General features: G+C 35.5%; 1 protein-coding gene across 9 annotated transcripts in view; it reads right to left on the bottom strand.

Annotated features, from left to right (window-relative positions):
• Window positions 1-2629: 2629 nt before the first annotated feature.
• The window catches only part of SLC38A9 (solute carrier family 38 member 9), a 94758-nt gene continuing 82829 nt past the window's right edge, over window positions 2630-14558 (bottom strand). For 5 of the 9 annotated variants that reach the window (XM_012096926.5, XM_042233782.2, XM_012096925.5 and 2 more), the window contains 4 exons: window positions 12778-12891; window positions 11075-11223; window positions 6573-6662; window positions 2630-5380 (listed from right to left, as the gene is read on the bottom strand). In XM_012096926.5, coding sequence (XP_011952316.1) covers window positions 5215-5380; window positions 6573-6662; window positions 11075-11223; window positions 12778-12891 — 519 coding nt within the window. In that variant the 3' untranslated portion in view covers window positions 2630-5214. Of the gene's footprint in view, window positions 5381-6569; window positions 6663-11015; window positions 11224-12777; window positions 12892-14558 lie in introns of those variants that run through there. The other 4 variants (XM_060400421.1, XM_060400420.1, XM_060400422.1 and 1 more) reach the window with 2 other exon arrangements.

Genomic DNA, 14558 nt, shown 5'->3' with positions numbered 1-14558 from the left:
CCCAAAGGAGGAAAATTTTGCATAGTGTGCTCTTTCTAAACCCCATCCCAATCCTGTACTTTATGGCCTGAGATGAATGAAGAGAAAGGAGAAAATTTTAATCTTTTAAAAAGACATAGCCTTATTTTATCTTTGCAGAAGAGTTGAGAAATAATGAAAAAAAAAATTGGGAACAAAAGGAATTTTAACTTAAAGAAAACAGAGCTGTTTATTGCCTTTAATGGCTCTGTAAGATTGTACCAGAAACTGGGCTACCCTTATCTGAAGTGCCACATCCACTGTGAAATGCTCCTAGAGGGAGAAGTCATAACAGTTTATTGTTCAAAAAGGATCATTGTAGATCTTGGTTAACATAAAGAAGCATATAACTTTTTCTAAGATCTAGAACATGAAGGAGGGCGCTATGTAGCCTGTTGTGAGACACGTTCATCGGTCACTTGGATGGCCTGATGTGACACACGCAGAGTCACTTGAGAAGTTTGACCCAGCAAAAGATGGACTCCTTTTGTCCTGAGGTCAGTGCTAATAGGCATTTCCCGGCAAAATTCAATTAAACAAAACCCCAGAGTTGTTTTTCATCAAAATAATTTTGATTTAATTTCTTCTTTAATATAAAAGGACAACAAATTACATTTCAGAGAATACTGTTTAGGTTATGAGGTTCCCGTCAGAGCTGTTTTGCAATACATGTTTATATAATCAGAAGTCAAGTCGGCAGTCGACTGTGAAACTGGGGCCAGCCAGGCTGCCTTGTGTGCGTTCCACTTTGGACAACAAACTAATGTACCATTCTATTGTTTAGGTATCAGTGAGGTTTGGATTTTGGTTTGGACATTCGAGTCGGGATGAGAAAATGAACCAGCAGCAGCAGCAGATTCTAAAATGCAATAGGTCAGTGCTTTGTAAAGAGAACCAGCAACATCAATACTTCCTACTCTAATCAATGGGCCCAAACATTTGACATTTTGAATACTGATATTTAAATAAGTTTTTGGAGAGAAAATTTTATAGAATCTTTCTGTTCGTATTGCCCAGTATATTACTGATTATTTCCCCTATTGATCAGTTGTACTTTGCTGTCCAAGATTCACAGAAGTGAACAAGGCAGTGCAAAAAGGCAAAGAGAACAATAAATAGCACACAGAAGCAGTTAAACCTCTCTTATTTAGAGGCAATTTGCCGAAAGCAATTACACTTTACAAGATCCCAATTGACAGTGAATGCATCAAAGATCTAAAATCTTGGACAGTTATCTTTGCAGCTTTACCACTCAGCATCCTTCCTTACCTGCCCTCCCTGAGGATCCCAACTGGAAGGGATCTGTTTCTCTTGGTCTGACGGTACCCTGTGTCACAGTTAACTGTCGGCATAGCTCCTTTACTAGACTACAAGTTCCTTTAGGCTGTGAATGATGTCTTATACATATTTGCCTCCTCCAAAGCACTGAATATTGCAGTGTCGAGGTTCAGGGCAGGCTGCCCCAAGATGGTATACTGATTATTCCGAAAAGAAGTTACTTGAGAAACAGCTGGTAGAAAAAAATATATATAAAAAACACTCATTTCCTCCTTCTGCATGAAAGCAAGAAGTAAATCTCTCAGGTGAAGGAATCCTCCCTATACCAGGAGGCTAGAAAATATCCTTATCATCAGAGTTAGGGAATTCAAGGCTTAAACAGATACCTAAACAAACTTGTTACTTCCTCATTAGTTTGCTATCCTAGCATACATTAAATCTTCACCAATTTCTTTCCTTGTCTAAAAATGATATATATAAGATTTGGGGAATCTTATTTCTATGAGAATTCCACACATGTGAATTAAATTGTTTTGTTTTTTCTCCTGTTAATCTGTCTTGGGTCAATTTAATTATTAGATCAGCCAAAAGAACTAAGAAGGATGGGGGGAAATTTCCCCTCCCCTGACAGTGTTATTCAATTATGTGCGGAGTAAGTTAAAATAGATTAAAAAATTATCCTAATAAACTTCAAATAGAACCCAAAACTCTTCTGTCTCTCCATTTAGAGTTTATATTGTATTTGCAAAGTATATTTAGTGTAATTAAAGTGAATATTTCCCTCTAAAACAGTCCCTTTTGTGGGTAAGTGTATTCTTTCCTCCACTGCATTCTTTGGGTGTGAAGATGAAACAGGTTTTGGATGAATACCCACACATGTCAGATGTCAAAGCATATTTCTTTGTTTTTTTCTGGCTTTGTATTAGGATACTACATATTCATCCAGAGCCTTTCCAAAGAAGAGTTCTCCAAACACTTTTAAATTTTAAAATGTCCTTGATTATGTGTTGACTAAGCTAAATTCAAAGAAACTAAAATAAATCACATCAGAGCAAAAAGTAAAAGAAATTTAATTAGAAAATTCAAAGAGATGACAGTAGAAAAAGTCTAAAATTCATTGTAGAAGGATTGGAATGGACCTTATCTCATCATTCTAATGTGTGAGCCAGGACACACAGACTCACACAGTGTTCCAACCAAGCTAATCACCAGGCCAAAGGAGCTGGTTTTGTGAAGAAAAACCTAAGGAGGCAAAGTCACTCAGCATAAATCTAACATAGGATTTTGGAAGTTCTGAATTAGCAAATCTCTCAAAGAAAACAAAAAGCAAATATCCACATTGGTTTTTAGTTTAATAAATAATATATTCATTTTCATATTCATTTTATTAAATGGGAAAAACATACCAAATCATTTCTTCTATGTGCTAAAACATTCCAGTTTTAACATCATTGAAAAAAGGCAATGCAAGTTTGTCTCTCATGTTTTTAAAGACAAGGGAGGAAACTCGGGATAAACGGGGATCTCTCAAGGTCTGGTTTTTGATTCCTGTGTCTCCGACTGAACAAAACTCTCAAGTTACAAGAATTAAAGATATTAAAATTTAAAAAATAAAAAAAATAAAAAAATTTTAAAAAATTAAAAAAAAAAAAAACATGTCTTATTAGAATAAAAAAAAAAAAAGTTACAAAGATGCTGAGGTGCAGACACACTTTCTCCCATCTTATACTCCTGTTCTGAGAGAGGTAACACAAAGATCCAGATATTTAATGTAGATTTTTCTAATTACTTAAAATCTACCAGCAGTTTTTGCTAAAAACAAACAAACAAAAACTTTAGAAAAACCGTCTCATTCAATGAACATAACTACGTTCAAGAGGCTATTAGTGCCTATTAAGGTTTACAGAGATGAAATGACATAACTTCCAAGATTGACTTTAGAAAGTTTCAGTGGAAAAGAAAAACTGGGGGATAGGTGAGCAATGGCAAAGTCTTATAATTATTGTACTAAATGTAGGGGATGAGTATATGAGGAATTTGTAATTTTTTTCCTACTTTCATGTATGTTGGAGAATTTTCATAAACAGACGTTTTAAAAAAGAGCTCAGGTAATATATGGTATATTAATGGCTCAGATGGTAAAGAATCTGCCTGCAATGCAGGAGACTCAGGTTCAACACCTGAGTCAGGAAGATCCCTCGGAGAAGGAAATGGCTACCCACTCCAGTATTCCTGCCCAGGAGAATGCCATGGAGATTGGAGCCTGGCAGGCTCCAATGGGGTTGCAAAGAGTCAGACACTGCTGAGTGACTAATGCTTAGGCAGTATAGGTCATCATTATAGGTACAGGTTTGTGGACTAGACAGAAACCTCTGCTGAAAGAAAGAACGGCTGGTCTTGAATCTGGGGCTCTTTACCAGGTTTAAAAAACCATTTCATCTGTTTTTCTCATAGGAAGGAAATAACAAATTTAGGCACTATTTTGGAATTGTGTATTAACACAATACTGTTTGATGTGGCCATAAAATCAGAGAAATCTACCTTTTCCAACTGAACATAGAGGTTTCATTACATGGAAGACATGGATTTGGATTTTGGTTTAACTTTTAGTTTGAAAGGAAAAGAGAAGTTTTAATTACAAGAATTTAGATTCCCTAATCCTTTTCTCAGATCCAAGTAGTTTTTCTTATGGGGATTTAACCTCTACCCTGTCAATTACTTCCATGGTGGCTCAGGTGGTAAAGAATCTGCCTGCAGTGCAGGAGACCCAGGTTTGATCCCTGGGTCAGGAAGATGCCCTGGAGAATTGGATGGCAACCCACTCCAGTATTCTTACGCGGAGAATTCCAAAGACAGAGAAGCCTGGCAGGCTACAGTCCATGGGGTTGCAAAGAGTCAGACATGACTGAGCACCTAATACTTTCACATTGCCAATTACAGAAGTAAGCTGTGTGTGGGTGGTCTCCTTCTGGAGGTCATACTTTAAACAGAAGTAATCCTTTCCTGTGTTGAAGAAATCACTTTCACCCCCTGCAAAGAATACACTTTTACGGAGGTCTCACTCCTTCTGACTCCTCTCTATTCCCTTAACACCTTATACCTCTCTCGCTTCCATGCTTCCTACACTCTTCCTCATTGGCCCAGTCATCACATCCTATGCAATCCTCAGGGATCCAAAAAAACAAAAGAACCCACTGGGTCTTGGAGGACAACCATACCTGTTCCTATGCAAACTGGGGCTGGGGAACTAGAACTGGATCAGAAACAAAGAGGAGTCAGACTGCAACAAACTCTCCTAGTTCCTTTATTTTGTATAAGTTTCACAACCACGGGGTCTGTATTGACATTGTAGATTTTTTTTTTCCCTGTTTTAAAAACAGATATTAAGGACTCACATAAGAATTCTCTCTACTAACACTGATGTCATGGAGACTTTTTAAAAATGAGGTATTTGGTTTACTGTCCAAAACAGTAAAGGTTTGGGCAAACTGCAGAAATGATCTAGCAAGTAATAAAATGAAACTGAATCACTGAAACAGAAACGGGATCTGGCAATACAGTTGCTGTGACACCCTGAGAATCTTTATTGTAGCCAAAATAAACCTACCCACTTTACATCTCTAAAAGTAAAACCTAGCATGATTTTTCCTAGAGGCATACGTTTCCACTTGGAAAAGACAGTGAGAATGAAGAGATGAGTGAATATGAGAAAGGTAAGGAGATTAAGACCACTCTTACTGCCCATTTCCCCACTCTAATAATAATTACTGAGTAATGGACCCTTATTTCCTTGTTATCAAATGACCTTAGGAAAACATTTATAGCCATGGCAAGAACAGTGTTTACAAGTGAATTTATGTGGAACCGTTGTCAAAGTTCAAAATACCATGAAAGATCTTGAGAAGGCAGTTGACTATTTCACATAAAAAACTGAACAATCAGGTTAGCCAGGCCCAAAATAATGATGAAAACGTGTAAGATTAATTTAGGCCACGTGAGACGCTCTTCTTGGTAGAGGGAAATTATATAGATGAGAGATGGATATATGAATACAAAGGCCAGGCCACATGCTGCTCCTGAATACCTGCAGAATAAAAAAGGTTTTAGGTTAATACTCATTCTGCATTTTTCTGATTTACAATTATGGTAAATATAGGATAATTTAAATCATCCTCAATCAGATGTTACAATAAAATTATTTTTGATTCATTTGTTGTTGACATAAAGCATCCGAGTTTAAAACTTATTTTACTTGCTAAGTTAATATAAAATACTATTTCCTGTTCATCTTTATAGCATCTGCTTGACAGAGTTTTTCATTCATCTCTCAAGTCTCTGTAGTTCCTCTGTATCTCAGTGATTATGGCTACTTCCTCAGAAACATCTGGAGATAGGCTTCCTATCTTTGATCTTTTATAAACTAATTATAAATTCTGAGTTGTTGAAGGACTGCAAGCATCTGCTTAAGACTGAGAACAGATGAATGTCTTGTTGGTATTCAGCATAATTATCAAAGATAGTAACAAAAATACCTAAACACATGACTGAGGAACCTACACTTACTTGTCTCCTTCCCTATACTTAATTTCCTTATAAACAGCTTAAAGGGAACTTGTAAATCCATTATATTTCACATGTGTCAGGCTAAAGGTCTCCTCTTTTGTCTTTCGCTACTTTTATAGGAAAGGGTCTTCAAAAAAAAGTAACTCAGTCCTGCTTTCTACAAGGTTGAGGAAGAAAAATCGGATCATTCTAAATTTTAGTTTTCCATGAGAATCTGAGGTCACAGCTTTAATTCCAATCTACTCAACCTATCACAATGTATTCGGAGAATGGATATTAAGGAAAGAGCCATCTGGGATCTAAACTTTCTGACTACAATTGACACTGAAATATTTCTTGAGTAGAAATGGATTAAGAAAGTTAGGACATAGCCTTGACATATTAGAGACCTTCCAGGTACCCCAAGAAGTTATATGTTATATATTAAAAATAACTTTATTTTGGATAAAAAGAAAGAAATACATTGGAAAATTATGAGAAAAAGAGAAGGGGAAGGTACCTAAGGCTAAGGAAAATGGTGCTTCTAGAGTGAGGAATAAGCAAAAGTGGAAGATAAAGAACCCCTTAACTGATACCAGTGAACTGCACTTGGATGTTATCAATTTTAAATACTCACTGGAATTTTAAACAATTATATCAAGACAACAACAATAGGAAAAGCATAAAAATAAAGACAAATATGTAAAGGGGCAAAGTTCCCTTACAGGCAGTACCTTATGATTCCTCCTATGTTTGGGTAGAAACAGGCCATGATCACTCCAGCTCCCACAATAAACAGATTAAAAATCAACACGTGGAAAATGCTAAAAGTTGAGAAGAGAGTTTGGAGAAAGAAAAAATATAAAAACAGGCAAATTATAATAATTAATGTGAGAATGGAATTAATTACTATCATCTCTAAAATGAGAATGTCTTAAACTTGACAATAAAATTACAGCATAAATAGAAGGCAACAGGAGTACTCAATATTGGTTGTGGGACAGTGATATTGGCCCTTTCCTGCAATTATATAGCTAGGTTAAATTCTGTAGGAGCAAACTGGTAGGGTATATCAGTGTTTACATTCTTTGATCTGTAATTCCATTTGAGTGGAATATCATAAGAAAATTAAAAAACTATTAACATAAAGGTATTTGTAAAAAGAACTGATGCTTTTGAAATGTAAAAAGAATTGATGCTTTTGAACTGTAGTGTTGGAGAAGACTCTTGACAGTTCCTTGGACTGCAAGGAGATCAAACCAGTCAATCCTAAAGTAAATCAGTCCTGAATATTCATTAGAAGGACTGCTGCTGAAGCTGAAGCACCAACACTCTGGCCGCTTGATGTGAAGAACTGACTCACTGGAAAAGACCCTGATGCTGGGAAAGACTAAAGGCGGGAGGAGAAGGGGACGACAGAGGATGAGATGGTTGCATGGCATCACCAACTTGATGGACATGAATGTGAGCAAGTTCCGGGAGTTGGTGATGGACAGGGAAGCCTGGAGTGTTGCAGTCTATGGGGTCTCAAAGAGTTGGACACGACTGAGTGACTGAACTGAACTGATTTGTAAAAAGACAGAAGCATCCTAGATATATGGCAGGGTAACAATTTACTTGATGGAAACATTTTAAAATGTTAAAAATATAAAATCATTGTTACCTAGATGGTAAAAATCTATCTAGGCAACTTGAGGAAAAAGCTAGTTAGATTTTTACTACACAATAAAATCTTAAAATGTTTGAAAAAATATCAGAAAGAAATACACTAAAAGGGAGTAGAGATTGTGTTACAATTTGGGATTTGGGGTAGTTTTTCTTCATTTCTACACCTGATAAATTTCATATATTTTATAGTATTCCTTTGTAAAGTATTATTTTACTTTTATAATTAGAAAAATAAATTTTATCAAGGGAAAGGCAAAATGGGCAGGTTTTTATTTTTCAGATTTAGTCACGTAAAGCTGTTCAGTATTTACCATGAGCATAATATCAGCTAAGTAAATTGAACTAGATGTTAACAATTCAAGGCTTGGGAAATCAATTTTGGGACAGAAATAATTATATGGTAGATGGAATGTGATGCTTGAGAAATAACTCCATTTCCTCCCAAAATGATCCTTAAAAGTCAAAGTTACATATCAAAGCAATATTTTGAGCCCAAGTTATCAGAGGTTAATTAATCCCTGGGAAAGATTACAGAAAGAATTAAAAATCAGGAAAATTATTTATACAAATAAATGGTTAGTCATATATCTTGATGAATTACAAAGATATTCAGGCTTCCAGATCTTATTACTTATCTAAAAACTCCAACCTTAAAATTGCTTCAGAGCTTTGAGACATTGGCTGGGCCTCTGTTATTTCTGTATTGTAAAAGGAAACAATTTTGTGTATTTTTCCAAAGCAGTGGTTCTCAAAGTGTAACCACGAACCTCAGGGAAGTTTCCAATTCCCTTCCAGGAAGCTCTGAGGTAAAAATTATTTTCCAGTCAGACAAAACATGCTTTGCAAAAGCAATGGTGAATAAACTGCTGCCCCCTTAGATTGGACAGAGGTAGCTGCAACTATCTCTGTATTCTATACTGTATTCTTTACTGCCAACACTCTCAAAAAAAAGTTTTATTAAAAATTTTCCTGATAAAGGACTGAAAATTATTAGTTTTATTAAATCTCATACTTCAGTGTTGTTTTTTGTTTGTTTTCGGATGTGCTGGGTCTTCATTGTGATTCACGGGCTCTTCATTGCAGTGCCTGAGCTTTCTCTAGTTGTGTTGCAAAATCTTATACTTTGAACAAACATCTTTTTAACATTCTGTATGATCAAATAGGAAGTATATAATAAAGCACATCTGCTGAATACTGAAGTACAATGGCTGCCTTGAGGAAAAGCACCTGTGCAACTTAACTGGGGGACAACCATGCTGTTTTTTCCAAAGACCATTTTTAACTGAAAGACAGACAAACTATGGTTCTTTAGATTTGGATATGTGACAGACATTTTCTTGAAAATAAATGATATGATCTTATCATTTCGAGAAAAACAAATGGTAGTTTGTGTTGCCAATGATAACATTTGAGCTTTCAAGTAAAAATTAGAATTTGGAGAGCTGGTATTTGCCACCATGAGAGCTGGACAGTATTCCAATATCTAAGACTTTTATAATGCAACTGGTGGTGATAATAGCGAAAGTGGGTTTTGATAATATAGAATGAAAGGGGTCAATATTTGGAAGATCTATAGAACTCAGTCAACCAATATTTTCCAAATGACCAAACCTAATGCTGGGAGGGATTGGGGGCAGGAGGAGAAGGGGACGACAGAGGATGAGATGCCTGGATGGCATCACGGACTCGATGGACGTGAGTCTGAGTGGACTCCGGGAGTTGGTGATGGACAGGGAGGCCTGGCGTGCTGCCATTCACGGGGTTGCAAAGAGTCAGACACAACTGAGCGACTGAACTGAACTGAACTGAACTGAATGTTATAAAATCATACATGGGTAGAAGACCCAAACTGTAAGACAAACCAATGGCTTTTAATGTAACTGAGTTTCAGATTCAACTAACTTTTAAAAAACTACCACCTGTCAAGGTTTGGCACAGTAGCAAAGAAAAATATCCACAATGATCTGGAAAGGCTATTAAAAGTACTTCCTTCTTGCTCCAACTATGTGTCCATGGGAGGGTGTATCTTCCTCATATATTTAAACAAAAATTATATATTACAACAGAATGAATGTAGAAAATAGGATAATTCAATGATCTACTAGCAAATCAGACATTAAAGAGTTTTGAACTGTAAAAGAAAATTTTTAGGAATTGTTCATTTTCAAAAATATCATTTATATGTTAACAAGTAATGGTTTTATTATTGCTTTTTAAGTAAATTAATAAACATTTTAAAAGTTCAGTTCTAATTTTTCATGTTAACTATTGATGGATATAACCCACATAAACTAAAGTTCCTGGGGGTCCTCAAATAACCCTTAAGAGTGTAAAGGGGTCCTGAGATCAAAAAGTATGCTCCAAAGTATGCAGTGTGTAGAGTCCTTGCACTGTAGGATAAATGATAATGTGTTCTTGATGGTAGGGGAAGAAATGTAATGCGAATGCAAGAGGGAAATTCCAGACTTTTTCCAAGAAGAGAAAACATTCTAACCGCCAACATTATGCAAAATAATGGCAGAAAAGAGGAATAACGCATTTACCTAGAATTTTTTTTCATCTATGACTTAAACTGTATTTATTATTTCGGTAAATACGGCAGGACATATAAACACAATAGGATTCTTACATTTACTGAAATCCAATGTGAGAACTGTAGCTGTTGCTGTTGTCGAGGCTAGAGGCTTGGTAACTCTTGATGTTCGCTTTTAAAAGTTTTCTGTTTTTAAAACTACATACTTCTAACCAATTATTTGTTAAATGAGGGGAAAGACTGCATTACTTTACTTCAAATAAACTGGTTAAGACCACTTGTTTAGTTGGTTACAGCAAATGTAACTTTTTTCAAATTTTATCCAAAAGCTTTCTTCATTTAAGATAATTTATTCCCAATAAAATAGGTTACGACTAGGTACTTTTTACTAGAATAATCTATAATAAAACTTAATGTAAGAGTAGGCATTAACCAGGGGCCAACAAGGAAGTTTCAGTAAATGGAAACTTCTCTTGGATGAGGGTGACTAGCTTTGAACAGATTTTTCAAGAGGACTCAAACTCTTTCATCGCCAATAAGAAATTAAAAATTATAGCAATCGTTACAGAAGCAAATAATAATTTAAACTTGCTATGTATCTCATGTTCAATCCTAAACCATTACTGTTTATGTAAAACTGCATGAATGGTAACAAATATACAAGTAAATACCAATAACCAATAACTAAATGAGTTGCTTCTCTTTAGCCATACATTACTAACACAGGTACTACTACATACTGCTAACTTCTTGGCAAAGAGTAGATTAATAACAACTAAATCACAAGATAAATATAGTTGATATCAGAGCTAACATAACTACATGGGCAGGAATTAACTTTAAATCATTCTGGACAAGGGAGCGGCTTCTATTTTTAAAGCTCTTCTGGGAAAAGAACACCAAAGGTCTATCCTTAGTAATCGTTTTCATTAGGCAAAGTTTCATAGCAAAAGGATCAGTCACATTTTAAACTGACCTGTTTGCACAGTCATTTCTTGCTTGGCACATCTTGCTGGTCAAGAGAAGAGCCCTTACCTAGGATAAACGTCACCGAAGACATGACCCAATAGCTGGACGCGAGCCAAGTAGCCTAGGAGTGGATACACAGTCATCATCTGGAACAGCAGGAATATTCTTGCAATGAAGGACAGGATGTCACTGCTAGGGAAGTTGTCTAAAAAATTCTAATCCAAGAAAGATAATAAAGTAATGTTACAAATCAAATTTAATATATACAAATTTATAAAATGGAATTTTTTTGCTTATTTTGAACACAGGTGCCACCCAAATTGTATGGTTTCGTGGGCTGGTGCCCGTTCACAAACTATTTGCTATTACTCTTCAATAGCTAAGCACAGAAATTAAAAGTAAGTATTTAGAAACTTAAAGACATTTGACATTGGCATATTTTTGTTTTACAAAAGTATCAATCTGCAATTGATTTGACATTGAAACAACAACAAAGAAGACTTTGTTTACCACTGATAGTTTGAGAAGTAATGCTCTGTTAGTATATGAGGTTTAAGTATAAATTTGTTTCAATGCTATTTCATTCTCAATGATTCTCTTACTTTTTCTCCTCTGATGCACTGTAGCATTTTTAAAGATTATAGCATAAAGTGAGAGTATATCTATTACTTACTATCACTATTATCTATAGTCTATCAATAAAAAGAAAAGAAATTTTTTTCTACTTCCTTTCATGATTCTGTTCTCCATTTTCATTTGGCATCTAAGAAAAAGAAAGCCAATTACTCAGATTTTTTTTCCCTTTCAAATACAAATACCACAGATATTCTTATTCCCAAGGGAGTGGGCTTTATATGGGATTTTTCATATCAGGGGAATTTTCAGCAAACATTTGGCTGCCAAAGAACTTTTGGAATCAAGGAAATCAAGAGAACATTTCAAACTATCAAAAGAGCAATAACTCAAATCTATTTATCTTGAAAAGATGAGAACATTATTGCCACTATTATGCTGAAATAACTTTTATAATTCATAGGTAATAAATCATATTTTGTCTCCACTACACTCTTTTAGAGGAATTTCTTCTGACTGGAATGACAATCACCTGTGAATGCTACTTTCTCTGAGAACTTCTTAAGTCACATAAAACTAGAGATTATGCTATTCCCAGGTTTATGATGGGTCAAATCAAATAACAAATATTATTTATGGCAGCCTTTTAGTAAAAGAATGTTTCTTTTATTCTTTCTGTCTCTTCCTCTGTCTTTTTAAGAAATAGTCTTTCTTTGCTTTTATGCTTGCCACCTAGACCAAAATGAGTGTCAAATCTATTATCAGGGACTGATGAATTAAGAAACCAGTTTATTCAGGACATTTCGATCTGGACTTTAGAAAATCAGGGAACTGAATATAGTCTCTGTGAGGGTTTATAAATTCAAGACTGCTACTAGCATAATTATCCACACACAGAGAAAAATAAGCAAATAACAGGAATCATTTATTTGAGTACCACAGGTGCCAGCATACAGAAGGTTTTCTGAGAGACCTTCTAAAATCTATGGAGTATCTATTATGATATTTAATGGAAGAAGAAACTGAAGCTCACAAAGAATGGGGAAGGTGCCTGAATTCCCACATGTATGAAAATAGAAGAGACTGGATTCAAACCCAGGCCTGTCTGGTAGTATACATTGCTACTGTATCATACTGTTTGCCCTGCAGATATGAAGGTATAAACAATCACACAGAGAGGGTACACAGTGCCTTACCTGCTCTATACAATCTTTGGATAATGGTGGTGAAGGAAATGAAGCAAAAACCAAGACTCCAATATAGAGATAAGTTAATGTCACCAGCATATAAGCAATGGACAAGTCCCTCACCTGTAAACAGAGAATAAAATTCCCACAATGATGAATAAATTTTTAGTAAGTATGTCTGAATAGGCTAAAAAATAAGTGAAAATGAAGTCGCTCAGTCGTGTCCAACTCTTTGTGACCCCATGGACTGTAGCCCACCAGTCTCCTCCGTCCATGGGATTTTCCAGGCAAGAATACTGGAGTGGGTTGCCATTTCCTTCTCCAAAATAATAAGACTGACAAATAAATGTAATATTTATCTTTTTGCTCTCTCTGTGTAAATATACATCTCCTAGGTATCCAGGTTGCTCAGAGACATTTGTTAAAACAAAATTCACATACTTAACAACTAGTCTGACAACTTTTTAAAAACTATCTGGAGTATGAAGACTAAGTTATCTGCTGGCAGGCTTAGAAAGTTAACATAAATGGTGGTTTATCATGATTGAAATTTGGACTTAATTTTGAAATGCAATTTATTTACCAAATTATAAAATATTTAACTAAAAAAATAAAGCTAAGGGACAACAAGAAATCAAGAATAGGCTGCTTTCTGTATGACCTATGGAATTAAAAAAATTTTTTTTCTTTTAGTGAATTAACTTTGTAGATCATCAAAGCATACCTAGACCAAAAGAGACTGGTATATATTAAAATATATTTAATAAAGTACGAAAGCTAGTTAAAAAGCAGACAGTAAGCAGGTATTAAAGACAAGCTTAATAAACCTAAATAGTAAACAAAAGGAAATCAAAAGGCAGCTGTTCAAACAGCTGCACAATGTTATGATTGGAGCCAGTAAACAAATGCAGAACATTAAATAAAGTGGATTGCTTTCTTCCACTGCTGTTCCCACCCTCCCAACCATCCCCATGCAAAGTAAAAAGCTCCAAGATATTTAATGGAGCCAGCTGTTTGATCCAAACAGAACAGATCCCACAGCTCATAAATCTGGTCTCCATCACCACAAAAGTTATGGCCAAACAATTCAGCACAACTAAATTATGGCAATAAGCTTATTCATTTTTCATTTTAAACACAAATTACTTTGAAAGCTAAAAAAACAGATAAGAAAAAAATTATATACAATTTTGCTTTAGTTTGATACCACAGAAAGAAAACTAGACATGTGATATTAGGAAACGTTTCTGATTTGGGGGAAACGTTTCTCCTTAAATGGGCTAAAGCAATAGTAAAGAGTTGTAAACTTAAATGTTGATAAATTCACTTCAAACAAACAAACAAACAAACAATGAGAAACCTAAAAGTCAAGTCTGACAATCAGCTTGAAAACAAAACAGGGGTTTCAATCCCTAAATTAGATGGTAGAGGCTTCCCTGGTGGCTCAGATGCTAAAGAATCTGCCTGCAACAGGGGAGATTCAGTTTCAATCGCTGGGTTGGGAAGATCCCCTAGAGAAAAGAATGGCTACCTAGTCCAGTATTCTTGCCTGGAGAATCCCACGGACAGAGGAGCCTGGCATGCTACAGTCCATGGGATTGCAAAGAGTCAGACACGACTGGGAGACTAGCACTTTCACTAACACTTTCACTAGGCTATGGAACTACAGGAACCTGGATTATGGAGACTGCTTCCAGCATTTTAAGAGTTTCTAACCGCGTAGGGGTGAACAAGGGGAAGCCAAAATAACCTCCAGAGGTTTCAAAGTCTCTTTTCTAGTTCTTGAAGCT

The sequence above is a fragment of the Ovis aries genome, chromosome 16 (genome assembly GCF_016772045.2).
Source record: "Ovis aries strain OAR_USU_Benz2616 breed Rambouillet chromosome 16, ARS-UI_Ramb_v3.0, whole genome shotgun sequence".
In the NCBI taxonomy this organism is placed as follows: domain Eukaryota; kingdom Metazoa; phylum Chordata; class Mammalia; order Artiodactyla; family Bovidae; genus Ovis; species Ovis aries.
This window is presented reverse-complemented; position numbering and strand designations above follow the sequence as displayed.